The sequence below is a fragment of the Cebus imitator genome, unplaced genomic scaffold (genome assembly GCF_001604975.1).
Source record: "Cebus imitator isolate Cc_AM_T3 unplaced genomic scaffold, Cebus_imitator-1.0 Scaffold32, whole genome shotgun sequence".
NCBI classification, from domain to species: domain Eukaryota; kingdom Metazoa; phylum Chordata; class Mammalia; order Primates; family Cebidae; genus Cebus; species Cebus imitator.
In genome coordinates this window covers 5,032,800-5,059,787 of record NW_016107347.1, presented here as the reverse complement: position 1 = coordinate 5,059,787, position 26,988 = coordinate 5,032,800, and the positions used below count along the sequence as shown (strand labels likewise).

General features: G+C 37.0%; 1 protein-coding gene across 8 annotated transcripts in view; it reads right to left on the bottom strand.

Moving 5' to 3' along the window:
• CSDE1 (cold shock domain containing E1) overlaps positions 1-26,988 on the bottom strand; it is a 41,268-nt gene that overhangs the window by 6,022 nt on the left and 8,258 nt on the right. For 2 of the 8 annotated variants that reach the window (XM_017524226.2, XM_017524227.2), the window contains 14 exons: positions 16,727-16,925; positions 15,303-15,412; positions 14,810-14,902; positions 14,095-14,192; positions 12,197-12,278; positions 11,670-11,798; positions 11,402-11,527; positions 10,213-10,425; positions 8,219-8,359; positions 7,969-8,133; positions 4,355-4,462; positions 3,575-3,750; positions 2,605-2,717; positions 774-893 (listed from right to left, as the gene is read on the bottom strand). In XM_017524226.2, the coding sequence (XP_017379715.1) occupies positions 774-893; positions 2,605-2,717; positions 3,575-3,750; positions 4,355-4,462; positions 7,969-8,133; positions 8,219-8,359; positions 10,213-10,425; positions 11,402-11,527; positions 11,670-11,798; positions 12,197-12,278; positions 14,095-14,192; positions 14,810-14,902; positions 15,303-15,412; positions 16,727-16,925 (1,873 nt within the window). Of the gene's footprint in view, positions 1-773; positions 894-2,604; positions 2,718-3,574; positions 3,751-4,354; positions 4,463-7,968; positions 8,134-8,218; positions 8,360-10,212; positions 10,426-11,401; positions 11,528-11,669; positions 11,799-12,196; positions 12,279-14,094; positions 14,193-14,809; positions 14,903-15,302; positions 15,413-16,726; positions 16,926-18,537; positions 18,685-26,988 lie in introns of all 8 variants that reach the window. The other 6 variants (XM_017524228.2, XM_017524229.2, XM_017524222.2 and 3 more) reach the window with 5 other exon arrangements.

The following is a 26,988-nucleotide window of genomic DNA, read 5'->3' as shown; positions in this document are numbered from 1 at the left end:
ATGACTTGCTATTCACCACTTTATGTTTGGTGACTCTCAGATGATACAAAGACTTATTCTCTTTGTAAACCTAGCCATCATCTTTGGCTGAAATACTCAAACCCTCTTACCTACTCCACCATCATGTAATTCTGCTATCCTAATCATCATCTGCAGAGTTCTCCGTTTCTATCGTGAATTTATGCATACAGATCACAAGAAGTTGGTGTACTGGAACTCTGGAAATTCTTCAAGATGGGGCTCAGGGGTGGGGGTGAACAAGTAGAAGGCAGAAAATGAAAGGAACCCTGACCTAGAGATGAGAAGTAGGATCCTCACAGAATTATCGCTATTAAGAAACAGCTATGTACATCTGTGTAGTGTGGGGGAAAAAAAAGAAACAGATAAACTTTTATGCAAGCAAAAATACAGAATTAAATGGTTACTGATTTAAATCCTGGTGAATAGAGGACACTGAGTATTTGATTATCAGACACTCAACATTAAATGTTTTGGTATGAGACTTTGTTCTTAAGTCTATCTCAATATAACTCAGAATTACTTAGGTATCAGTCATATGTTCACAAAACAGTTATTTTTTTTTCACTAAACCCAGACTGACCTCATTTTCAAGGGGCATAAAAATAAAAAGCAAGCATGAGAGAGAAGTCACTTTTCCTTAATTCAGTTTTAAAGAAACCTGAAAACTGCAATGAGCACCTATTTTAAAACTTTACAGGTGCTCATCTGAAGTTATGGCAAATTTCAAACAACCTGATAGTGATGATCCTTACCCTCCTCCACAATCTCAATCATTCCTTGGTACTCAGTCTGTGTTGGATCAACACTCCTCAGGGGGCGAATGACTTTCCCAGAGTAAATGGTGGGATCAGCTTCCTCAGTAATGCCATTCACTACAAAACAAAGGCATGTGCATCCTTCAATTTTATTTCATCTCTACTGTACAGAAAGACAAGCAAGCAAAAAATAACAGCACAAATGTTAACAGGGTAAGTTGGCTGCCTGCTATTGAAATGGGGTAGGGAACCCGAAGCCAAGTTCTATTTCTAGAACAGCTGCTTGACCTTAAATACGTCTGAAGTACCATCAAAATGCCTGATTTTCCTAAATAAACTTGTTTAAGGAATTAAGAAGTATTCATAAATAAAACATGCCTTGCTCTCTTTCTTTATTTACACGTATTGTCTTACTAAACATCATATATAATATTTTACTCCTCGTCTGCCCCATATTTTCCACTAAAAAGTAATGTCAATGAATGCAGGGATCTATCTGATTTCTTCACTGCTGTATCCCCAGTGTCTAAGACATAACACACACTTAAGAGTTTAGATGAGAGCCAAAAATAAGTTGCAGGTCTTTTAGAGATCCTAAATTACAATAATTTTCTTCCCATATTATTTTTTTTTTTTGAGACGGAGCTTCTTTCTTGTTACCCAGGCTGGAGTGCAATGGCGCGATCTCGGCTCACTGCAACCTCCGCCTCCTGGGTTCAGGCAATTCTCCTGCCTCAACCTCCTGAGTAGCTGGGATTACAGGCACGCGCCACCATGGCCAGCTAATTTTTTGTATTTTTTAGTAGAGACGGGGTTTCACCATGTTGACCAGGATGGTCTTGATCTCTTGACCTCGTGATCCACCCGCCTCGGCCTCCCAAAGTGCTGGGATTACAGGCGTGAGCCACCACGCCCGGCCTCTTCCCATTATTTTTCACATTTAGATTCATTCTTCTCCAAAACAGTCTTCTAGGAAAATGCCTCTTTTCCCTACTCCATGGAGATTTATATGAATCTTGGGTTAATTTTTTCTTTTTTTGAGACAAAGTCTTGCTCTGTCACCCAGGTTGGAGTGCAGTGGTATGATCATGGCTCACTGCAGCCTCAACCTACCAGCACAAGTGACCCTCCCACCTCAGCTTCCCAAGTAACTGTGACTACAAGCATCTAGTACCACAACTGGCTATCCTGGGGTTATTTCTTAAAAGACATCAATGAATTAATATAAAGCAAATTACCTAAAATATCTAGGCCAGTCCTTCTCAAACTTCAGTGTATGCCAGAAACACCTAAAGGACTTATTAAAACAGACTGCCCACCCACAGAGTTTCAGTGGGTATGGGATAGAGTCAGATAATCTTTTTTTTTTTTTTTTTTTTGAGATCGAAGTTTCACTCTTGTTGCCCAGGCTGGAGTGCAATGGCGCAATCCTGGCTCACCGCAACCCCCATCTCCTGGGTTCAAGTGATTCTCCTACCTCAGCCGTCCAGCAGCTGAGATTACAGGCATGTGCCAACATGCCCAGCCAACTTTTCTTGTATCTTTAGTAGAGAAGGGGTTTCTCCATGTTTGTCAGGCTGGTCTCATACGCCCGACCTCAGGTGATCCACCCACCTTGGCCTCCCCAAAGAGCTAGGATTACAGGCCTGAGCCACCAGCCCGGCAAGAACGTGTATTTCTAAAAAGCAACCAGTGATGCTGCTGTTCTGGGGAACCACACATGAGAATGACTGATGTAGAACAATTAGGCCTCATCTCCTCTCCGTCTACTACCCCATCCTTTATCTCCCACTTAAAAGCCTTGGCTGAATAAGTCACAATGTATTACCTGAGTGTGTTTTGTTCACTTTTTCTGCACTGACTTTGTTGCCTTTGCCTTTGGACAAGCTATACTCGACCATGTCCCCCAGTTCCAGGCTATCAACATCACCAGAGAACTCACTAAGGAGAAAGGAAATAACATTTACTAAACATTATCACAAACATCAACAAGCAGCCTTTATTTTACAGTAACAGTCATGGCTTGACATGCTTATTTATGTTAGACACCATTTTAAGTACTTTCTATGTATTGACTCTTTTAATCCTCAACAATGCCCCATGAAGAGGTAACATTATTCCCAACTTTAAGATAATGAAACAAAGATACCAAAAGGTTAATTTGATAAAAATTACACAGGTACTAAGTGGCAGGGCCTGGATTCAAAAACTAAACTGTCTGGTTCTAAGAGCCCTTACTTTTGTTTTGAGACAGAGTCTCATTCAATTGCCTAGGCTGGATGGAGTACAGTGGTGCGATCTCAGCTCACTGCAGCCTCCACCTCCCAGGATCAAGTAACCCTCCCACCTCAGCCTCCTGAATTGGTGGGACTACAGGCATGCACCACCATGCCAGACTAATTTTTGTATTTTTGTAGAGATGGGGGTTTCACCATGTTGCCCAGGCTGGCCTTGAACTCCTGTCTACCTGCTTCAGCCCACAAAAGTGCTGGGATTATAGGCATGAGCCACCATACCCAGCCAGACCCCTTACTCTCGACCACTATACTGTATTATATACCACTATACTATGGTACCAACACAAAAAATAAAGCGGCACAGGCCTTTTCTATTTCTTTTGGCCACATGCTCTGTGTATAGAGATCAGTGATTAACTTTAGTTTTTATCTTGCCATAATTCTACCAATATAAAATCTGGGACCCAACAAGTATAATCAATCAATACTACATATTTTTTCATTCCAACATCAAAGAATGGATAGTAAGCTAGCCATGAGTTCCTAAAAGTCACACCTTACCTGTAATGGAAAAAGATTTCCTTATCATGATTGGCTGTTTCAATAAATCCAAAATTATCTTTCAGAGTTGCCACATAACCCAAGAGCCTCTTGGAGTTAGAATTACGACCTAAAAGTCGCACACAAGTTGCAACCTGCTGTCCAGGCCTCTGTTTGTCACTAACACTAAATTCAACCTGTGAAAATTAAGGACGCTCATTAACACCATATCACTTCCACGCCAATATCCTTAACTCAGAAAAGACATATAACTCCCCCAGAGCATGCTTTTCATTCCAAATATCTTTTGTAACTACGTTAATGGAATTGATTTCCACCAAAACATTTAGGTCTCATCTCACTTTTCACAAAGGATCAGTTTTGTCCTTCGGTCTATTTTCCTTATAGAGTCTGAATTTCTTTAGAGGGCTATCCAAAAACCAAACATATATGAGAAAAAAAAATGAACAGCAATGTAAAATCTTTGGTGTGCTTTTACTTTGATAATGTTTCAGTAGTAACTGTTTTAACTTTCTTACCAATAATAATTTCATTTAAGCAAACAGATTTAAACATGTTTATCTAATGTTTGAACAGCTAGATTAACAAAGCTTTGATTAACAAAGAGCTTGACAGACCCTGTGTTAATAAGCTGCTTTCAAATAGAAAGACTTTCATGTATTTCTTTTAAACACAAACTATGCCAGCAAAACTTGATAAAACTGGAAGAACCCATCCTGCAAAATTTATGACTAAGACGATAACCCTTAACCCTCTCTCAAATGAGCGGAATTATCTTGCCTTATCTCCTATTTGAGGAGAAGTAGATCCTTCCACATCCTTGGCTTGAAAAGCAATAGTCAGTTTCACCCCACAGTCATCATAAGCAATGATGCCATCTTCAGCCTCCTAAAGAGATATTTGAAAATACAATAAAAACAATCTCAAGAACAAAAACCAACAGAAGCAACTATAGTTCTTACAGATTCTTGAGCCAAAGGATTGGTACAGGTGTAAAAATGTCTTATTCCAAGGTTTTCTAATAACAGGTTATTCATATGAATAAAAGGTGGTCTTGTCTTAAGACTAGCTCAATCTGCTGTAATTTTTAATTGGTCTTCAGTCTTAATCTAATTTTTACAACTGAGGAGAAAACGCATATTAAAAATGTTTAACACAGCTGTGCTCCTCATAGCCAATCAGAAATTAAACTGGGTGTGTTACATCCGACGAGGTGGAAATTCTGTAAGGCAAGTTTTCCCAAAGAAGCTGAAGTATCCTCTTTTAGTAGCACACAGCACCTTGCATAGTATTTAACATATAATCTCAATCAATATACTTATCAATGTATGAGAATCTGGTCTATGATATAGTACATTTCGAGCACTTGACATAAAGGAGGTGATTAAAAATTATACCAGTATTTATTTCAACAATAACTTTTTAAAAAGTACCAGACTTTGAAGAGAAGCAACACTTAAATCATCTTACATGTATGAACAATTAACTCTTTAAAAGTCTAAGGGCTGGTCTGAAGGTAGTGAGTTATCTTAATTGATTGCTTAGTCACAGATCAAACCTCCTTGTTCTACTCTTTCTCTCCTCCTCACTAGCGCACTTGACTAAAAAAAAAATTTAAAAAATAAGTCTAAGAAAGTTTAGGTGTGTCATATGGAATCATACAGTAAATAATGACAGTGTATAGCAACTACATAACTTATACTGATCTTATGATTTCAAGATTTCTATGGAGATAATGCCCACATCCCTACTCTAGCCCTGACTTCCTTCCTAAGCTCCAGTCCTCATTACAAACTATGACATATTCAAAAGCAATTCATTTTCCTCTTCTACCATATTCCTTCTATAACTGCTATATAACAATTATTTATTGAACACTTACAACATTACCAGGTATGATGTATCATCAAATTAATCTTACATCAAAATCACTTCTGTGGTTTCTCTTTTCCCTCATTTTACAAATTGGAAAAATCTGAGGAATTAAGTAAACCTTACCAAGGTTACAAAAGCCAACACAAAATAATCCAGAGGATTTGAGTTTGATTAAGAACAGTAAGCAGTGAATTCAGGTCTGACTTCAATGTCATCAACTTTTCCACAAGCCAGCCAAACTCAAAAGCTTATGGTTCACCTTTTGCTCTCAACCCTCTCTATCCACCAACCTCAGCATCCAGTCAACAGCTAACAATATACTATACATCAAATATATTAAATAGAAATAGGAGAATCCCTGCCCTGAGGGAGTCCAGTCCAGCAGAGACAGATTCATAAACAGGTAAGTGTTATATACTGTAAGAAGGATTGGGCTGGGCGCGGTGGCTCAAGCCTGTAATCCCAGCACTGTGGGAGGCCGAGGCGGGTGGATCACGAGGTCAAGAGATCGAGACCATCCTGGTCAACACAGTGAAACCCCGTCTCTACTAAAAATACAAAAAATTAGCTGGGCATGGTGGCACGTGCCTGTAATCCCAGCTACTCAGGAGGTTGAGGCAGGAGAATTGCCTGAACCCAGGAGGCGGAGGTTGCAGTGAGCCGAGATCGCGCCATTGCACTCCAGCCTGGGTAACGAGCGAAACTCCATCCCAAAAAAAAAAAAAAAAAAAGAGAAGGATCTACTAAGGTGCTGTTATCGCTTCTTGGCCTTTTGACTAAGATCAAGTGTATTAGCGTACTGCTGGACTAAGTGAAAAAAAATAGAAGAGCAGGGAGAGTCTCACACAAAGGCTGTCTTCATGAAGGCAGTTTTGCCAGACACATCTGGGAAGCAGAGCATTCCAAGAACTGAAAGCTCTTAAAAATAAGCCCCACTGAAGTGTATTTTTATTTTTGTTAATAGTATAGAGTCTGCCACATGTGAAATTCGTATTATGAGCTAGGTACTTTGAGGGCTTTTTAAACTATTACACAATCATTTTTGAAATTTAAAAACTGAAGCTCAGCGGTGAAATAATTTCCCAAGCTACAATAAGTGATAAGCAAGATACCAGCCTTGCTCTTTCTGGCTAATAGTAATTATTAAATTACAACATGACTTTCCAGTATCTCTCATCTCTGTGCCTAGTTCAAGGACTACCTTAACTATCCAAGTAATTGCATAATAATCCTTTTCATTTTTTGTCTTTCTCCACACCATCTAGGCTTCATATAACTGCCATTATTCTCCCGAAGTATATACCTGATGTCACTATCCAAAAGAAATCTTTTCCTTGAAGTACAGAACAAAGTTTAAGTCTAATTTTTTTTTTTTTTTTTTTTTTTGAGACAAGAGTCTCACACTGTTAAACCAGGCTGGAGTGCAGTGGCATGATCTTGGCTCACTGCAACCTCTGCCTCCCAGGTTCAATTGATTCTCCTTGCCTCAGCCTCCCAAAGAGCTGGGATTACAGGTGCCTGCCACCACACCCGGCTAATTTTTTTGTATTTTTAGTAGAGATGGGGTTTTACCACATTGGCCAGGCTGGTCTCGAACTCCTGATCTCATGATCCACCTACCTCGGCCTCCCAAAGTGCTGGGATTACAAACGGTGAGCCACCACGCCTGGCCAAGGTCTAAATTCTTTAAAGCAGTAATCAATACCTTCCCAGTCTAGCTAGACCCTGATTTTTCATCCTTATTTCTCTTAACCTGCCTCACCAACAAAAACCCACATACAAAACAAAACAAAAAATCCTGTCAGACTACTCATTGCTTCCTAAGGAAACCCTGAAATTTTCTCATCTGTACTGTTAGTCTGTGAAGAATGCTCTTTCCTATCTCCATCTATTAAAAATGTCAATACCTTAGTGAAACCATCTCATAATTTTTACTACAGCACTCTCGCTGGCGTTTAATAGCAACATTTTATATTCTGTATGAATTACTTGTTTCTATACAACTCTCAATTTGTTATTAACTTGAAAGGACAAATCATCTCAGCCATCTTCAGATTTCCTATTCAGTGGATTTTTCAATATATGAAGTTCAAATATGTGAACTGAGGCTACCCAACTTTGAAAGTTTTAAACTGCTTAGAAGATGCTACCATCATTTTATATAAGTGGTTCTCTACTGGGGGTGACTTGCCCCCCATGGGACATTTGGCAATGTTTGGAGACATTTTTGGCTGTCACAGTGGGAGGCAGGGAAAAGAGGTCAGGATACTGACTTCCAGTGGGTACAGGCCAGAAATGCTGCTGAACATCCCAACCCCACAGTAAAGAATCTGTCCACCCCAAAATGTCAGTAATGCTGAGGTTAAGAAACCTTCCTTTAGTTCATTGTTAACATGACAGAAAATTATGAAAGAGACAAACTCGACTCATAATAAATGTAATTCATTACTATGTGCCTTTCATTAAAGCAGAAGAGGAATAGAGAGCTACAAAAATCATCTGGATTATGCAAAACCTACCTTCTCTTTGCCTTTATTTGGGCTAGTGGTTTTAGGATTGGAAAAAGTGGCTTCTTTTTCTACTGTGCCCAGAAAACGGTGATCTGAATGGGAATGAAACGAAACCGTGCCCTTGGGAAGTTTTTTAATCCTAATAGCATGATTTCTTTGAGCAGAGAGCATATCCTAAAAATGATAAAACAAAATTAGCTTTAAATTGAAAAAGAAAGCATCAAGAAACACTTCCCAACTTTTCTCAAAAACAACTCACAGGAACCACAGTAAACTCTACTTCATCTGCAATATGGAGCTGGTTCCCATCCAGAATTTCACTGAAGTGGAAGAACATACGAACATCACGATCCACACACTTGATGAAACCAAAACCATCTCTCATGGCAGCAATCACACCCTGAAATCCAAATAATATTTTCACTGGCTGTGAATCTTGTCAAGTAAGGAAAAATTCAACTTTAAATGCACCATCAAGTTAAATTCGTTTCTCTGATGTGACACAAATACTGTTTCCACATTTGAACTGTTCGCACTGAAGTACAAACTCACTGCTTTCAATAAACTAACAACCTGAGCAATTTTCTAAGACTCCCCAATTGTTACTTCCTGGCAAATATGCACTGGAAAAAATTACATTTGAATGTAAACACATGAACACAATGTATTTCATAAAAGCCCAAGACTATTGACAATTTCCAGAAACTTCAATAATTTACAGACCCATAATTCCAAAGTAAACAAAGGCAATTCTCTAGTTTCTACCTCAAAAATTGCATGAGTTTAGGCACAGGAAGGAGTTAAGATTTACATCTGAAAAATAAAATATAGGAAATCTTTTCTCCGGTTTTTTTTTTCCTTCTTACTAAATTATCAGCTTTGTAAGGACACTGTATCAAGAGGACCTGGAGCATGGTCAGTACTCATGTTTAATGAAACAATGAATAAATTATCAATCTGTGATTGTATTACATACCACATATTTGCTCACTGCAGAACTGATTATTCTGTAAGTTTTAAATATGGTCTAAACAATATTCTAACATTTAATCCTTGCTAAGTCCTGATGGTAGCCAAGTTACATTTTCCATACTGTAAAGCAGAACAGATCTTGCCCTCAAAAAGATTAAAAAAAAAAATAAAAAAAAAAAATCACACATTCAGACCTCCATACTTTTAAAGTTAAATACACTGTGTCAAGTACAATCAGTTCTTCAAAGGCAAAGGTTGAAAAAAATCTCAAATTGTCAATGTACCTAGTTCCACTGACAACACTCAGTTATAGTGTAGATAGTATGATTCCAAACATAACTAAATGTAAATTTTGTCTGAGAAAGTGAGTTCATAAAAACTGAGTTCATAAAACATGTTTGGGAAGTAATTCTGGTTGGTATACGCCACTCCTGGACATAAACTCTTTAAAAATAACTTGCAAAGTTCTGCCAAATCAAAACCTTTTTGACTTTGGTTTAATTGCAAACTTGTCCAACCTGTGGCCAAGGACAGCTCTGAATGTGGCCCAACACAAATTTTTAAGCCTTTTTAAAACATGATCAGATATTCTTGTGATTTATTTATTTTTGAGACAGTCTCCCCGTCTGTCGCCCAGGCTGGAGTGCAATGGCGTGGTCTTGGCTCACTGCAAGGGATTACAGGCACCCACCACCACACCCGACTAATTTTTGTGTTTTTGGCAGAGTGCGTTTTGCCATGTTGGCCAGGCTGGTCTCGAACTCCTTACCTCAAGTGATCCGCCCAACTTGGCCTCCCAAACTGCTGGGATTCCAGGTGTGACTCATCTCACCTGGCCATGATTTTTCTTTTTAAAACTCATCAGCTATCACTGGTGTTAATGTATTTTATGTGTGTTCTAGTGTCTAGATCTTTTGGCTTCCCTGGACTACACTGGAGGAAGAATTGTGTTTCCTAAAATCTTAAGCCACCACTGATTAACACCTTAGGAAACAGTCTGGGAAAATCTACTTTCTACAATGATGAACTTGAATTTTCTTACTCTTCATACTGAGGGCCAGAGAATCACTGACTCTGAAGAGTTCCATTCAAAAAAAATTTTCACATATATTCCCAAGATAACTGCCAGAGATAACCCAGACTGACTAAAATATCTATGGTTCTTAATCACCTTTCATTATGGTCATTTAACTTAAGAAAATTTTTAATTTAGCAGTATTAACTTAAATATAACATGGTTCTGGCATATTAGATACATATCTAGTAATAACCAACACTTACCATTTCTCGGGCTTCATTAGTGAACTGAAATGTATTTGACAGAACTTCTATATTGGTTGCCCGTTCTAATTTGTCACGTCGGTCTGTTGAAATATTAAACCTAACATGATCACCCTCCAGCAGGGTCACCTTGGATTTCGTATCTTTGTCTCCAAAGGGAAGTTCTTTAGGGATCACAAAGTCAACTTTGATGCGTCCTGGCAATGGGTCATTCTGATGAGAAGGAAAAACGATTTTAGCTGGAGATTTCTCATCCTTCCTAGTTCTAAGTCAAACAAGAAGAACACATAGTAAACCACGTTATTTGTAACAGATAGTTTCCTGAAGCAAAAAAAGGTGTTGACAACGTTAAGTCCCATGTGAAAGTTTCATGTTCTATAGTTACATGAATCAACCATCAAATCACAACATTGCAGTTAAGACCCTGCACTCTGATACCAAAAGGTTTTAAAGAATTTTTTCAGCAATGACACCACTTGTGTCCTCACTTTCCCCACAAAAGAATCAAACTGGAGGGGTGGAGCAGGGGCAGAGGAGGGAACAAATGTACACCTGAACTGCAGTCTAATCCAATCAGATGCTTTCCAATATAACTAGCATTTTCTCATCACCCAGTTCAAAAAAAAAAATATTCGTGGATATATAAATCAGTGGTTTTGCTTTTATACATAACAAGAGGTACTCAGTTGTTCTATGGTCACAGTATATTAACTGAATAGGGTAAAATTTCAGTGTATCACACCACATTATTCTTTTTATTTTTTTATTGCATTTTAGGTTTTGGGGTACATATGGAGAACATGCAAGATTGTCGCATAGGTACACACATGGCAGTGTGATTTGCTGCCTTCCTCCCCTTCACCTATATCTGGCATCTCTCCCCATGCTATCTCTCCCCACCCCCCACTGTCCCTCCTCTATTTCTCCCCAACAGACCCCAGTGTGTAGTGCTCCCCTCCCTGTGTCCATGTGTTCTCATTGTTCAACACCTGCCTATGAGTGAGAACATGCAGTGTTTGATTTTCTGCTCTTGTGTCAGTTTGCTGAGAATGATGGTTTCCAGGTTCATCCATGTCCCTACAAAGGACATGAACTCATCGCTTTTGATGGTTACATAATATTCGATGCACACCACATTATTCTATTACTACTGAGGCAAAACAGGACTCTCCTGAAAAAGATTATTTACCTGGTTTTTACTGGGTACTTTTGGGATAACTTTGGTTACAGTTCCTTCAAAATGTTCAATGCTGATATCTTCAAAAATGACTGTTCCTTGAGGCAATAGTCTGACATCTGTTGCAACTTCTTTACCCTAAAACAGAAGGGGTTGGAGGTGGTAGGGGGTGGGGGCGGGACAGGGAGAGGAAGAATCACGTAATTTTAAGTGTTTCTTAAAAACATAACCACCTCTGATCTTAAAAGGCCAAAAAGATCAAGTTAGCTGACTATCTTACATTTCTGTCCTTGATTGTGAATTCCACGTCATCACCAGGCTGTAAAGTTTCTAAGTCACCCTTAAATTCACTATAGTGAAAGAATATCTCTTTTACAACATCACCTCTTTCAATAAAGCCAAATGCCTCCTGAAGCAAAACAAAAAACCAACATTATTATCACTGAGTGTACAAATTTATGATTACAACTTAAAACCAATAATTTTTGTAAAATTCTACCATAGTCACAATAATATAATTTGGTACAATCTAATATTATCAATTAAACAGCCAATTTTAAAGAATAGAATGTTATTAGCAACCAATGAATTTTAAGAGACTACTTTTGAGGTTAACAGTGAAATATTTTTAAAGGGTAAAGACAAAAAAGAGAAAAAAAAAAAAAAAAAAAAAAAAGTCTTGAGTTAAAAAAAAAAAAAAAAAAAAAAAAAAAAAAAAAAAAAAAAAAAAAAAAAAAAAAAAAAAAAAAAAAAAAGTCTTGAGTTTAAGTACAACACAAAGTGGCCAAAGAAAAACTCAACACTTACCTTCATGGCACAAACTACTCCCTGACAGCGGGCTTGTTTCTTTTTTAACAGCATAATGTTGCGAGCACTTACAGCACCAGTACTAGGAAAAAAAAAATAACTTCAAGGAGGAGGAATGAAACAGGGGTTAAAAAATATATTGGCTTGCTTAGATATGAATCTAGACAAACTAGTTTCCTGGGGCTTCAAGAATTCTATCATCACTAAGAATAAATACAAGGTTTATGACATTTGATTATTTTCATATGGCTTCATATGCAAAGGACTTCAACTCCCTAGCTGCCTACATTCGGCAAATATATAAGTAATTTTTCTCTGGGACTGTTGTTGGAAGATTTGTTTTTATAGACTTACACATGGGTGCATGATCTTCTACTCTGTTTTTCTATTTCAACAAAAGAACTGAAAGCCATAAAGCAAATGTTACCAAAGGGGAATACTAAAATTTTAGAAATTTAGAATTTACAGAGTTTGCTAAATTTAGTAGCTATTTTATTAATTATGAGTAAACAGCCCTATTTTCAGTGAGTGCTAAATTTAGTAGCTATCTCATTATTTCTGCATAAACAGCCATAAAAGTTGAATAAATGAAATTATTTTAAGAGAATTTGCTACACTTTAAAAAATAATGATATTCACCTCCACTGGAGAATGGAAACAAGACACCACATGCTGCTTTTATACCCTCATCTTTGTGCAGCAGCAATGTAAATTCAATTTTGTTTTTAAGATAGCATAGACTATTTAAGACACGATAGTACTGTTACTCTAAATGTTTTAAGAGACCTATATACACCAAGCAATTACCTTCCCTTAATTTTTCATGGACAAATAACCCAAAATGTGCTTTCCCCCCACCCCCCAAAAATGTAACAGTCTAACAAAGACACCAGGAAAAGTCTGCCTGCTTTTATAACTTACTGTAGTGAAAAGGCTTTAGAGTCAGATGGGAATTTAAATGTCTGCTATTTAAAAGCAGCATGAATGTCGACAGGTAACTTTGTGAGAACTTACACCTCATTTTACAGATGAAGAAACTTACCAGGTAAAGCTGTTCTGAGGATTAACAACTATATAAGTTCAGGCCTTCAGACTGTAATTTGGTATCTCTACCCAGATATATCAAAAACACTCAAAAACTGCCAAAATAAGTATGATTCTTTTCCCACCTTCAACTTTCTCCATTTATCTCCTTAGCCCAGTTTATGTCTGCCCAGTAGACCAGGCCAGAAAAACAGTATTTGGGACTTATCTGAATTCCAATCCCACCTTTATCCACACCAATTAAGATTGATGAGTCCATCTTCTCAATGTGACCTGACTCCTCCACCCCATCCTCTGAATCTATCCGTATTAGGCAGTCATCTTTCATGTTAACTGTCACATCATTGACTCTTGTCAACAGCATCCCCATTTTTCAAAAGTCTATCACTTCCACCACCTCCAAAGATCTAAATCAATCATACTTCCTTGTTTTAAATACTTCAAAGATTCCTAGAATTGTGGAAGAATACTTAAACTTAACCTTCTGGTCAATCCAATCAAATTTTTGGCCATTTCCCCAAAACATGACATGATACTTCTTCTATCCACAATGCTTTTTTTTCCTCTGACTATATCCTTCCCTCAAAACACTATTTTTTGAAAAACCTTCATGATCTCTAGAACAGGTCCTTGAAAACCCTGACAATGTTTTAATTATTTTCCTATTTCTGACACACTGCATCATGGCTGTGATACTCATGGATCACAAATCACTAGCTGATAAATTAAAAGTTCATGAAAACTATCCAAACTTACAGGTTAGGATTTTAACTCACTTCAGATTTCTTAATGGAAAACAAAACAAAAACAAAAAACACTCAAGTGAGGAAATTAAAAAAAAAAAAACAACTTACTGTTTATTGTTATCAATTACAAAGTTTATTTTATCTCCGGTTTCTAGCTGAACGTTTCCTTCGACATCTTCAGGGGTGTAAGTCAGATAAAACACTTCCTGTGAATTAATAAATCATTATTACTATTTTGGCAGGATGCATATTAACTGTATACTGTGATTTACTTAAAAACCTCTTATACTGGCATTTTAAGTCAAATTTCTTAAAATTAAATACTTTATGACAAATAAGTTATTTTATTCATATAAACACACACTTCCCCTCCATGGTGCTGACTTCTGCGAGTCCACAGCTGAGCAGCAATCCAACTTCAAAAAGCTTACACATGTGGAAGCATTTGCCCAGAGACTGTAGTTACATTTCAAAAAAACAATTTTATATAAAACATTCCAAACAAAAAAAGCTGGCGTTAGTGCTTAAAAGAAACCAGAAAAAAGATGCCCCCCCCACAACCCCCAAAAAAGTGATTAAAAGGAACATTTTACCTTAATGTTCTAACTAAGGTCATACTTGGGCAAGCTAAGACACTTGGAAGTCCTATGGAATTTTTCTTTTTAAATTTTTTGATTATGCTGCATTTGAAGCCTCTTAGAAACCAAATTTAGAACTGATTTTAACAACTGCAGCTTTTCGTTTACTATTTTGAAATTTTAAAGTACGCTTATAGATCACATGGTGGATCAGGCAAAGGTTTAAGAAAAATACACAAGTTTACCCCATTACGTTCGTAGCATACACTCCCTGTTGGACTCTGACCCGGGGCAGCTGGAGATTTACTCTCTAAGTTGTGAGGAACAGCGCACACAACCTACCAGTCAAAAAAAAAAAAATTTCCATTGCTAATCATTTCAGTAGCAGCACTGTGCAATATAAACTGAATTTTAATATCCTCTATACTATACACAGGGATGCATTTTAATATGATCCACAAGAGGATGTCATGCTGCCAAGTTTCAAACTTACAGTACGTAAATTGACTGTAAGCATTGACTTAGGGTTGTATATAAAAAGCCAATTGAGTCTTGACCATATTTTTATTTCAGGTCAAGAAATGCCAGTGCTTTTGATATAATCTTAAAATAGTAATCTTTATATACTATAGCTCTCTTTCGTGCAAACTGAGGAGATGGGGATAATCTTCCTTTTCTAATGTGAAAGATATGCAAATGCAGGGCCCTATAAAAACACAAAACATCAAAGTCACTAACTTGTCCATTCATTCGTTCTTCAGGGAGGATTTCTTGTTTTATCTTCACCAGTTTAACAGCAATGGGTTTCCCAGTCCGCCGGTCAGATGACACTTCGAATTCAACATCATCTAAAACAAAGAATGTGTTATGTTTGTTTCACTTATTTTTGCAAAACATTATCTTGCTTCCAAGCTATACTTAACACAGCATTCGAATTGCCTTAGACCAGTGGTTTTCAAAGCCTGGTGCCTGGACCAGCAGCATTAACATCACCTGGGAGCTTAAAAGAAATGCAAATTCTTGGACCTCACTCAAGTCCTAGTTAAAGACAAACTCTGGGGATCAAGTACAGAAATCTGTGTTTTAACAAGCCTTTCACATAATTCTGATACACACTAACGTTTCAGAACCACCATCTTAGACTGAGAGACCCATGTTGTCTTAATGTTAGTTTTTATGGCATTTACATATACTACAGATGAGATGATTTAACAATCATAACCTTTGGCAAGTTTTTTTTTTTTCCCCAATTCCTCTGTCCCTCAGTTTTCTCATATGTAAAAGGAGAATAATTCCAAAGAGAACTGCCATGAGGATTAATCAAAACAATGCTCCTATAGATGCATCTTGTTAGCTATTATGCTCTTTTCTCGAACATATTTTTTTTTAAATGCAGGGGCTCATAATTTCAGTCCTTTAGAAAGCCAAACACTTTCACATGTAAAAACAAATTTTTTTTTTTTTTTGAGACAGGGTCTCCCTGTCACCCAGGCTGGAGTGCAGCGGCATCATCTAAGTTCACTGCAACCTCCACCTCCTAGGCTCAAGTGATCCTCCCACCTCAGTCTACCAAGAAGCTGGGCCTACAGGCACAAGGCACCCTGCCTGGCTAATTTTTGTAGCGATGGGGTTTTGCCATGTTGCCAAGGCTGCAAGCTGGTCTTGAACTACTTAGCTCAAGGAATCCGCCTGCCCTCGCCTCCCCAAACGCTGGGAATACAGGCTTGAGATACGATGCTACGCCTGTAAAAATAATTTGTATGGTGTCAGCCAAGATGAATTTCCATATAATCTAAGAAGTGACATTCTAAGAATTACTTTTTTCAGGTACTACCAAAAATAGTACCTGATAAAATAACATAAATAACATTATAAAAGTTCAATATTCCTACTGGCTTAAAATCTTATAGGTAAACAGTCATCGTTAGGGGAAACAACAAAGAAATCTTCCAAGCATTTTATTGTAAATATATGCAAAGACATCTTTTAAGGATTCTGCTGGTTTACACAGATATTCTTCAGTAAACAGTACAACTAAAAGTCCAAAATGTTATTTACATAAAACCTTTTTTTTTTTTTTTTTTAAAAAACATTCATGATCAAGCAGATATGCAAGACAAATTTTGTGATTACATTTTTACAAAGGAGAACTGACAGATTACCTCCTACTTTTAAGTCTTGCAGGTTGCCATTATACTGTGAACAGTGGAAGAAAAGTCTAGCTTGACGTTCTGAACACTGAATAAATCCGTAAGAGGTTAATAGTTTTTCAATAACCCCAGTTTCACGCAGTGCTGCTGAAGTACCATTAGGGTACCCATTATGTCCATTGTTGTGGAGAAGGTTTGGATCAAAGCTCATCTGTTTTAAAAAGAAAAAGAATATATACAGATCTATACATTATCTCCATAGCATATTAAGTCTTTAGTAAGTCACTAAATCTTCCATATAAAAAGGAAAAAAAAAAAGTAAAAGGAAGATTATGGACTTTTATTACTGCAACATTTATTTAGCTAATAAAACATTTCAGGGAAAACAAGTTATATTGGGGAAATGCCCCTATTTATGGTAGAATTTCCACTTACCAAATAAAAATAGAATTTCTGGGGTTTAATATAAAGGTATAGCAACTACAGCCTTTACATGAACTGAAAATTACTAAAACAATTTCAGAACAAAGGCAATTAACATTAAGAGACAGCAACCACAAATTACCAAAGATTCTTCCCTAAGAGATTTGGGAACACCTATTTTGAAACTCCAGCCAATACCTTAATACTATTTAGTTAGTCATGCATTTGGAAGGCACATCTAAAGTTAGTAGAGATTAACAAAATAAACAATTTTCTATGCAGTGCAATATTTACACTAGAAAACTTCAGAGTAATTCATGCTTAGGTCCTTTAATGAAAGACCATCCAAAATAGTGCATTAGAAAACTTCTGAGACAAAACTCCAAGACAGCACAAGCATTTTCATTTTTAAAATGCTGAACCATTTCACAGGCACATTAAAAAAAATCTTTACCTGAAAGAAACCCTTCACTTTTCACACAGATGATGAAAACTGTTAACTATCATTTCTTTCCCATTTAGCAAAATGGGAGCTATTTAAAAGTAATATAATGGTATCTGCTAGTCATAAAATACTATCACATTAGATGTTTCATTTTGCCTTATTTGAGTAAAACAACAAAACAAACTATGAAACACAAAATAGGACAAAATCCTTAGCAAAGCCTAGGTCTATAATTTACCACAGTAATGGTACTTTCAAATTATTACAATTATGTTTTAGGTCCTTTCACTGAAAATCTGATTTATAAGTATTTCCATTTAAGTGGATGTTGGATATTATTAATAAAAAGGATATATTTTCATTAGGAAAAAAGTAAAATTCTAGAAAGACAAACCAAAGTATGAGTCAACAATATGTGCGATGGTCAAATCATGTTAAATCAAACCCACCACACATGTAGGTAATTAAGTTCTAATTCTTTTACACTAGCCACCGTTCTGTGTTTGACATATATTAGCTCACCTAACTTTCACAAAAGCCCACAAGAAAATATTAGCCTCATTTTACCAATGAGAAAACAGACAGAGAAGTTAAATGACTTGCCACAATCAAATAGCAGAATAAAACCAAGAAGGTCTGGCTCTAAACCAAAGCTTCTCAAACGAAGTTAACTGACACTCTGTTTAAAATACAAAATCAGACTCAGTGGGTGTGGGGATTTTCCAACTCTATTAAGATTCAAGGTGGTAACAATGCTTCTGATTCTTGGACACTTGAGCAGCAACATCCTAAACTACTGAAGTTATCTTCAGTACTGAGACTGAAGGTGAAAAAAAAACATTAGGGAAGTTAGAGAGTGAGTCTGCAGAACATTTCAACCAGAATGAGTGGCAATCCTAGGTCATGCTCTTAACACAAAGCAAGATAAGCTGAGATGGCTGCTTTCCTGACTTACAGATCTCTGATAAGTTGGGGTCCTCTTTTGTTTTTTAGTCCCCGATGAGGTAGAAGATGAAGATAAGGGTAAAGAAAGTGAAGGAGGGGCTGCAGGAGAGGGGTGAGGATCTGATGACACAGTAAAAACGTTCTCCATCTCAAACAGCTGTTGTAGTATAATGTTGATAAATACGATCAGTAACAATTTAATGCACATTTGACAGTCAACCTTTATACATTTTTAGCTCAGGCTTAGCAAAATATAATTAATTAGATTTCTACTGACATAGGATAACATAGAGCATTAACATTACTTAAAAAAAAAAGGTGAAATGTATTTTTTTTTAAAGCCCTTAAAACATACGATGACACATATAATTCTGAAAATGCCACAAGGACTCTGATAGTTGGTGGAATAAGACTATTCAGTCCAATTTCTTTTCAATGCCCAGCAACTTTAAATAGAACCTATCATTTTCAGTCACTAGTTTCCCTAAAGTAGAGTATACACAGATAATCCAATGGGGTGTAGAAGAAAATAATTGTAATTTTTCTGCCCAGAGATAAAAATGAGCTTTTATAAATATTTACTGTGTATTTATAGACTAGGTCTCACCGAGTTGGTATGTCAGATGGTCTACAAGTATCACATATTACTCAAGTATTCTGAGGGAAGAGTGGAGAACTTCATAAGAGGCCGACAGTGAAGTCCTCACTCATTTGCTCTTAGCATGTTACAGTATGCTCAATGAGAAGATATATAAATTTAGCTATCTAGTGTAACTAAACTACTTTCATAAATAGACAAATGAGGCCAGGTGTGATAGCACACACACTTGTAATTCTGGCACAAGGAGGCTAAGGTGGGCAGATCACTTGAAGTCGGGAGTTTGAGACTGGTCTGACCAACATGGTAAAACCCTGTCTCTACTAAAAATACAAAAATTAGCCAACCATGGTGGCATGGGCCTGTAGTCCCAGCTACTGAGGAGGTGGAGGCAAGAGAACTGCCTGAACCCAGGAGGCAGAGGTTGCAGTAAGCTAAAATTGTGCCACTGGACTCCAGCCTGGGTAACACAGCAAGTCTTTAACCCAGAACAACAACAAAACCAGACAGACAAAATGGTTGAAAGATTCTTGCAGAAGAACCTCAGATGGAAGGTAAGGCAAGCAGATATAAAGAGCATGGGAATTGACATTTCTATTTCTAGTATTAGTTCTTCAACCTCCACTTTAAGAAAGAAACCATCTAATGAAATATGACAAGTATGCCAAAAGTTAAAAATCAAAGACTATGATATGGACTTATATTAGATGCAATACAACATACTACAAGTAGATTTACCTGATATTAATTCATTATTATAAAGCTTTTCAAAATGAAACACTTCAAAACCAGCAATCCAGAATGTAGTATTTCTAGGGAGAACAGAACATTTCTGCACAAGTAAACTATTTTTATAATATCCCTCACTTCATATTTCTCCTCTTTATTTGTACCACTGTTTTACAATGCAGACAGAATTTAATCACACAATTTATAAATATATACACATATTACCAATATATGTTTTTAACAAGCAGTATAAAATTGAGTACCATTATTCTAGATCACTGAATGACTTTCATGTTTATTTATTTCTGAGACAAAGTCTCGCTCTGTCACCCAGGGCATATTTATTTTTGAGACAGAGTCTCACCTTGTGGCCCAAGCTCACTGCAACCTCTGTTTCCCAGGTTCTAGTAGATCCCCCCACCTCAGCCTCCCAAGTAGCTGGGACTACAGGCATGCACCACACCCGGCTAATTTTGTATTTTTAGTACAGACAGGTTTCACCATGTTGGCCAGGCTGTTCTTGAACTCCTGCCCTCAAGTGATTGCCCCCTTGGCCTCCCAAAGTGATGGGATTACAGGCATGAGGCACACTGCACCTGGCCTCATGTTTATAGTTCTGATTACTACTTAAACAAGAACACAATGACATGATCTGAAATGTAATATCCCTGAAAGCTGCAAAAAACCCACATTCTCAAATCTGCAATCCTACCACACATCTCTGCAGGTAGGAGAGAGAAATCCTCTTTTTCTCACCCAAAGGGAAAATGAACCAGAATCAGAAAGCATCAAAGGTGGCGTTTTCTTTTAATACTCTAAATTGTTCCCCAACAAGAATGTTGGCATCTGGTTCTATCGTTTCACTCTCATCTCATCCCTGGACGCTTACCATAAGAGTTGAAAAAAGCTTTTCCCTTCTCCCAGAATCTTTGCTGATTAGAGCTCTCTTTTCCTAGCCTTTATCCATTTGGAGGAGGCCTTTATTTTTCAAAAGGTAAACACATACCACTCAAACAACTTTAGGTAAGACATGTTAATACTTTTCAAATAATTCCTAATAATTTGGCTAAATTGTATTTTTATGGCATTGCAAATTCTTTTTTGAGACAAAGTTTCACTGTTGTTGCCCAGGATGGAGTGCAACGGCATGATCTCAGCTCACTGCAACTTCCGCTGCTCAGATTCAAGTGATTTTCCTGCCTTAGCCTCCCCAGTAGCTGGGGTTATAGAGGTATGCACCACCACCCCCAGCTAATTTTGTATTTTTAGTAGAGACAGGGTTTCACCTTGTTGGTCAGGATGGTCTGGAACTCCTAATCTCAGGTGATCCACTCGCCTCAGCCTCCCAAAGTTCTGGGATTATAGGTGTAAGCTGCCACGCCCAGCAGCAAATTATTTTCTTTTTCGAGAGGGAGTCTTACTCTGTCACCAGGCTGGAATGCAGTGGCACAATCGCAGCTTACTGCAACCTCTGCCTCCCAGGTTCAAGTAATTCTCCTGCCTCAGCCTCCCAAGTAGCTGAGATTACAGGTGCATGCCACCACACCCAGCTCCTGTTTGTATTTTTAGTAAGACAGGGCTTCACTATCCTGGCCAGGATGGTCTTGATCTTCTGCCTCAGCTTCCCAAAGTGCTGGGATTATAGGCATGCACCACCACACCCAGCTTCAAATTATTTATCAGCAGCATCAAAAAACTTGTAAGTATTTCACTATTAAACAAAATGGAAGTTATCACAAAAACAATTACATAAAATTAGAGGGCAAATGGAAGTAGACAATTCAACAGATCCTGGTTTACAAAAGACACCAACAAAGGTGGTGGTAGAAGGAACCAGTAGGTAAATGTTATCTGGCTTCTTTTTTAATAGGGAGAAAAAAATCTACAACTTAGTTGTTTGCCTAACAGCATATAAAAATGTATTCAGATGAACTGAGTTAAATGCCTTAAAAAATATATTTAAAAACCAGCCAGGCTCCGTGGTTCACGCTTGTAATCTGAGCACTTTGAGAGGGTGAAGTGGGTGTATCGCCTGAGCCCAGGAATTTGAGACCAGCAGGGCACATGGCAAAACCCTATCTCTACAAAAAATACAAATGTTAGCTAAAATTAGCCAGATGCATATAGTCCTAGCTACTCAGGAGGCTGCGGTGGGAGGATCACCTGAGCCCGGGAGGTCAAGCTGTTATCCTGACACTGCCACTGCACTCTACCTTAGGTGACAAAGTGTATCCTGACACTGCCACTGCACTCTACCTTAGGTGACAAAGTGAGACCCTGTCTCCAAAAAAAACAAAACCCAAGCCACACATATACATACACACACACACACACACACACGCATCCCAGATGTGTATATCTGTAAAATCTTTGGAAGAGGGAACTTTCTAGATTTGCACTCCAGCCTGGGTGACAGAGTGAGACCCTGTCTTTAAAAAAAAAAAAAAAAAACAAACCCCAAAACACACATACATAATACACACACATATACATATATTACCCCCCCGCCGCATGTGTATACTTGTAAAATCTTTGCAAGGGGGAACTTTCTAGATTTGAAATCAATTGAAAAAAATCACAAGGGACTGATACCTGATTACACAAAAAGCACAAGCTTTTAAACTCAAACCTAGGGGAAAAAGTATAAATACACCAGAGTAGTATTGACAATTCTAGGCAAATCAGTAGAATTAAATTACCAGAATATAAGATTCTTGAGCGGCAGGAACTTTCTATTCAAAGCTAAATCTCTAGATTTTAGATTAATGGTGCCTGGCACAGAACAGGCACTCGTATGTGAAATTACTGAAAGATACTAGGTTAGCAAATAAATCGTCCTTGAATATCAATCATTCAACTTTAAACACAAAAGCTCAAAACCTAAATCATTAAAAACTTTGAATTTTAGCAATAAAAATATTCAGATAAAACAGATTAATACTTTCACATACCAAACCAGCAAAGATAAAAAATGTTAGATGTTGAAAAAGTGAGCTAAGGATAACACGTATACTTTTATGGTAGTAAACTGGTACAACCTTTTAAAAATGCAATTTAGCAACATGTATCAAAATGTACAGATATTTTTCTTAATAATTACACTGTAGAAAAGCTCTCCTGGGGAAATCTGTAATGTGAAAAAAGCTTTATGCACAAGTATTCTTAACAAATATATTTTTATAACAAATTCCTGGAAATATCTAAAGTCTAACACACTTTATGGTTCAAGACGTCATTAGGAAATGAGACATAAGGTATTTATACAGTATGATTTCAAATGTATTTAAAGACCAGAAAATCTAATTTAATGTTCACAGATGAGAAAACACTTAGGCATCTTAAGGGCACAGAGCTAAAAATGGCAAATATGAGAATAGAATCCAGTTCTGATTCCATTCTTAACCAATGCCTTATTCATTCAACCACAATTGAATTTCTACAATGCATCAGCACTATTTTAGGTCCTACTCATATCACAGAAAACACAACAGACAAGGATGTTCAGCTTCATAAAATTTAGACCTTCTACCCTTTTCCACATATTTACTTTTAAAATTGAAAAAGTCATTGACAAAATTAGTCATCCTTTAATAAAAGTAGAACTGGAACAAATCTCAAGTCAAATTTAAACTTCATTTCTAACCCAAGAAATCAACTAAAGTTCCTGAAAGAACACAGAGGTCAAAAGACTGGCTTTCAGTTGTGACTCTCAAGTAACTCTGAACAACTCTGGGATTTACTCCTCAAAAGTAAAGTGGGAGCACCTAACTGGTTTCCAAGTTCCTTTGCGAGGGGTGGCGGAGGGTGCTTTGTAATTTCTTATTACAGCATCTAAGCTCCCTAATTTGGTCTGCTTAGCTTCTACTGATTGTCAAAGAATTACTTTGAAAAAGGTAGCCTATTTCACCATAAGATCTTTAGAAAACCACTCTGTATTCTCAGTATGAACATATATTCCCTTGATTTCCACTGTTTCTTTTTAATTTTCTGAACACAACCTTTTTTCATACTAACTGCTGTCTTCTGGATAGGTTCTAAATAAATTACTTATCAAAGTGCATTTCACTACTATTCTTATTGTACCCAACCAATACACAGTACTGAGTGATTACACCCCTTGATTCTGTAGACTGAAGTTTTATAATTTTCTATAACTAAAAAATATCCCCATCGTTTCTTCACAAATCACATTAGCAAAATCAGGTTTTCTTTCAGTTCCTCTGTAATTGATCATTTGTTCCTAAATAAAAAACTGTAACCTAATGCTTTTAGAACACCTTCTGTTGGTTAATCTGGTATTCCAATTTGGTGACTAATTTAAAAAATTATCAGGCTCTGTATAGTTTATCTTTTAATCATTTATTCTCCTACCTTAATACCTGTCTCACAGAGTTATTGAGATGATTTAATGAGTTGCTTCACGTAAAAAGCCTAAAATAAGTGCTTACTTAGCACACAGGTACTCACATAACTACTTATTAGGTCTCCGAAAAAAGCAGGGCAAGGATAGCACCTGGCAGCATACACCTGGAGACTTCCCTAAAATCAGTTGGTTACTAAACTCTTAATTGTTATTCATACAACATTTTTCTATATTGACCATTATGCTATCATGAGCTACTCTGTCAAGTTTTTTTATTCATTGGTTCTATGGTTTTTGCTAGGGATGAAAAGTAAGCTCAATAGTTCCCACATCTGACTGAAAAATCAGGACATTTACAGTTCCTGTCACAGGTCTCTATTTAATTGACTACCATCACATACCTAGCAACTATCACCCTACCATCTACCAAGTAATCCTGTTATTTTCTCACTCATCTGGGGCTTCAGTTTTCTCTTGCTTTGCTAAGTATGCCAATTACTGTATTTAGCAGAAAAAAACTAGAAGCACAACAAGAATTTCCTAGTTTGGCTTTTCTCCTGTCTTGTCACCTTTAGTCTACCTCGATCAAATCATTCACCAAACAATTCAAGTCTATTTTCACGTGTCAAACAAATGTTTTATAAGCCTTATTCTTTCTTGCCATTTTATGGCTAATTCCACCCTTCCATATAAATTTATTCCCAATTATGTACAATTTTTACTGATTTTACAAGCCCCCCTTTAAAAATCTGAGGTGTTCCATTGCATTACCAAATCTGTTTCCTCAATTGTGTGCCCCCTTTAACTGAACCATTTCACAACTGTACAATCAGGACTAATATTCACAATACAAAGATTAGGCTAAACAAAAAGCATTTCTTTTAATATATACTGGTAGTTTTTAGTCGTTAAGGACTAATTCTGGTGCACAGTAAGGTCATCAACACTATTACACAATCCTTCAATAAATTGGAATTAAAGTCCTAAGTGCTTCCTGAAATAGCAATGAAGCTTTTATAAGTGAACGACCTATTTTCATTCTTCATTTCATTTGACCTCTGTAGCATTTAAAAAAATGTTTCCCATTGACTTCTTGAAATTATCTTATTTGGTGTTTCCTCCTGACTTCTACTTCTTTAAATGCTCTTTTCATTGGTGTTTCTTCCTTTATTACCTATAAACTGATGACTCCTTTCTGAATTCCTTTATGTCTACTAATTTTAGAAAATCTGGAAACTAAAGATTAAAAAGGAAAATTGCTCTTCATAATCTTACCCTCAAAGTTAACCACTGTTTAATATTCCGTAACTAGCATATTTCCTTCAACTTTAGATTGCTATCTAATGAATACAATATATTTCCACAATAATGTTAATATTGATAAGTTACTCTAACTTCCCTATTCCTATGAACAATGAAGGTTTCTAGCTTGGACAAACGGATTTGATAAAATCATTCTCTCCACATTTATCTTCAAATCTGGTTGGTCTCCAAGTCAATTCTACCATCAGAACATCTAGCATCTACCATCTACCTTTTTCTCTACCTACACCCTAGCTTTTATCTTCCCTACACTTGATCCACTGCTTTTGACAGATCTTCCCAACATCAGTCTTTCCCTCAAAAGTGTCACCATTTGTCTTTTGAAAGTACACTTTTGAATATTACTTTAAAATGTGAAGCAATAAAGCCATCTTACTTTTGGGGGAGAAACCCCTTAAGCCCTTGCTTATAAACATCTGATGGCTCTCCTACAGACTAAAGACAAATGTATTGGGTCAAGCCTCCAGCAAACTTCCCTTTCATAACTCCAACAAAATTGTGTTTTCCACTTTATTCATAATGGATAACTCAATATAGTCCATGTGACTTCAGGTCTCCCTGAATCTGCTAATTCTGTTACCTCTATACCTCTACCAATGTTTCTTCTCCCTCTTAACAAAGCACTACTCACCTTCAAATAGCCCTTTCTGTAGGCTTTACTCTCCTCTTTCCCTCCAAGGGAACAGCTTCAGTTATAGTCTTAATACTTTATAAATATCTTCTAGCCTATATTAAACTGTAATATTTTGTAATAAATTGTTCTAAATCTGAAGTCCATTAATATCTTACTCATTTGTTGTGTTTCAGCACTAGCAATGCCTAACACTACGGTAGGCATGTCAACTATTCATTCACAAATATGCACTGTATATGTAGGTATGGATATAAAGCAAGGTTCTTCTCTCAAGAAGCTAACATTGAAGAGAGTAGAGAAAGAAACAGATGTCAGTACCAAATATCACCAAAGTTTCAAAAACTCCCACAGAAAGATTAGATACACATTCTTATCGGAAATCCTAACTTCTAAATCCTACAAACAAAGCTTCTCTAAGAAACCAATACGTCAAGAGACCAGCATGTACTAATATAAACTGGTGTGAAAAATCTCAGTTTTAACCATAAATACTGTCCTTACCTAAGAAGAGACACTGTTGATACTTTATACTAGTTGAGAAAAGAAAAACTGTCTTTTGAGGCTGGGCACGGTGGCTCATGCCTGTGATCCCAGAACTTTGAGAGGCCGAGGCAGGTGGATCGCCTGAGGTCAGGAGTTCGAGACCAGCCTGGCCAATACAGTGAAACCCCGTCTCTACTAAAAATATAAAAAATTAGCTGGGCGTGGTGGTGGACGCCTGTAATCCCAGCTACTTGAGAAGCTGAGGCAGGAGAATTGCTTGAACCTGGGAGGCGAAGGTTGCAGTGAACCGAGATCATGCCATTGCACTCTA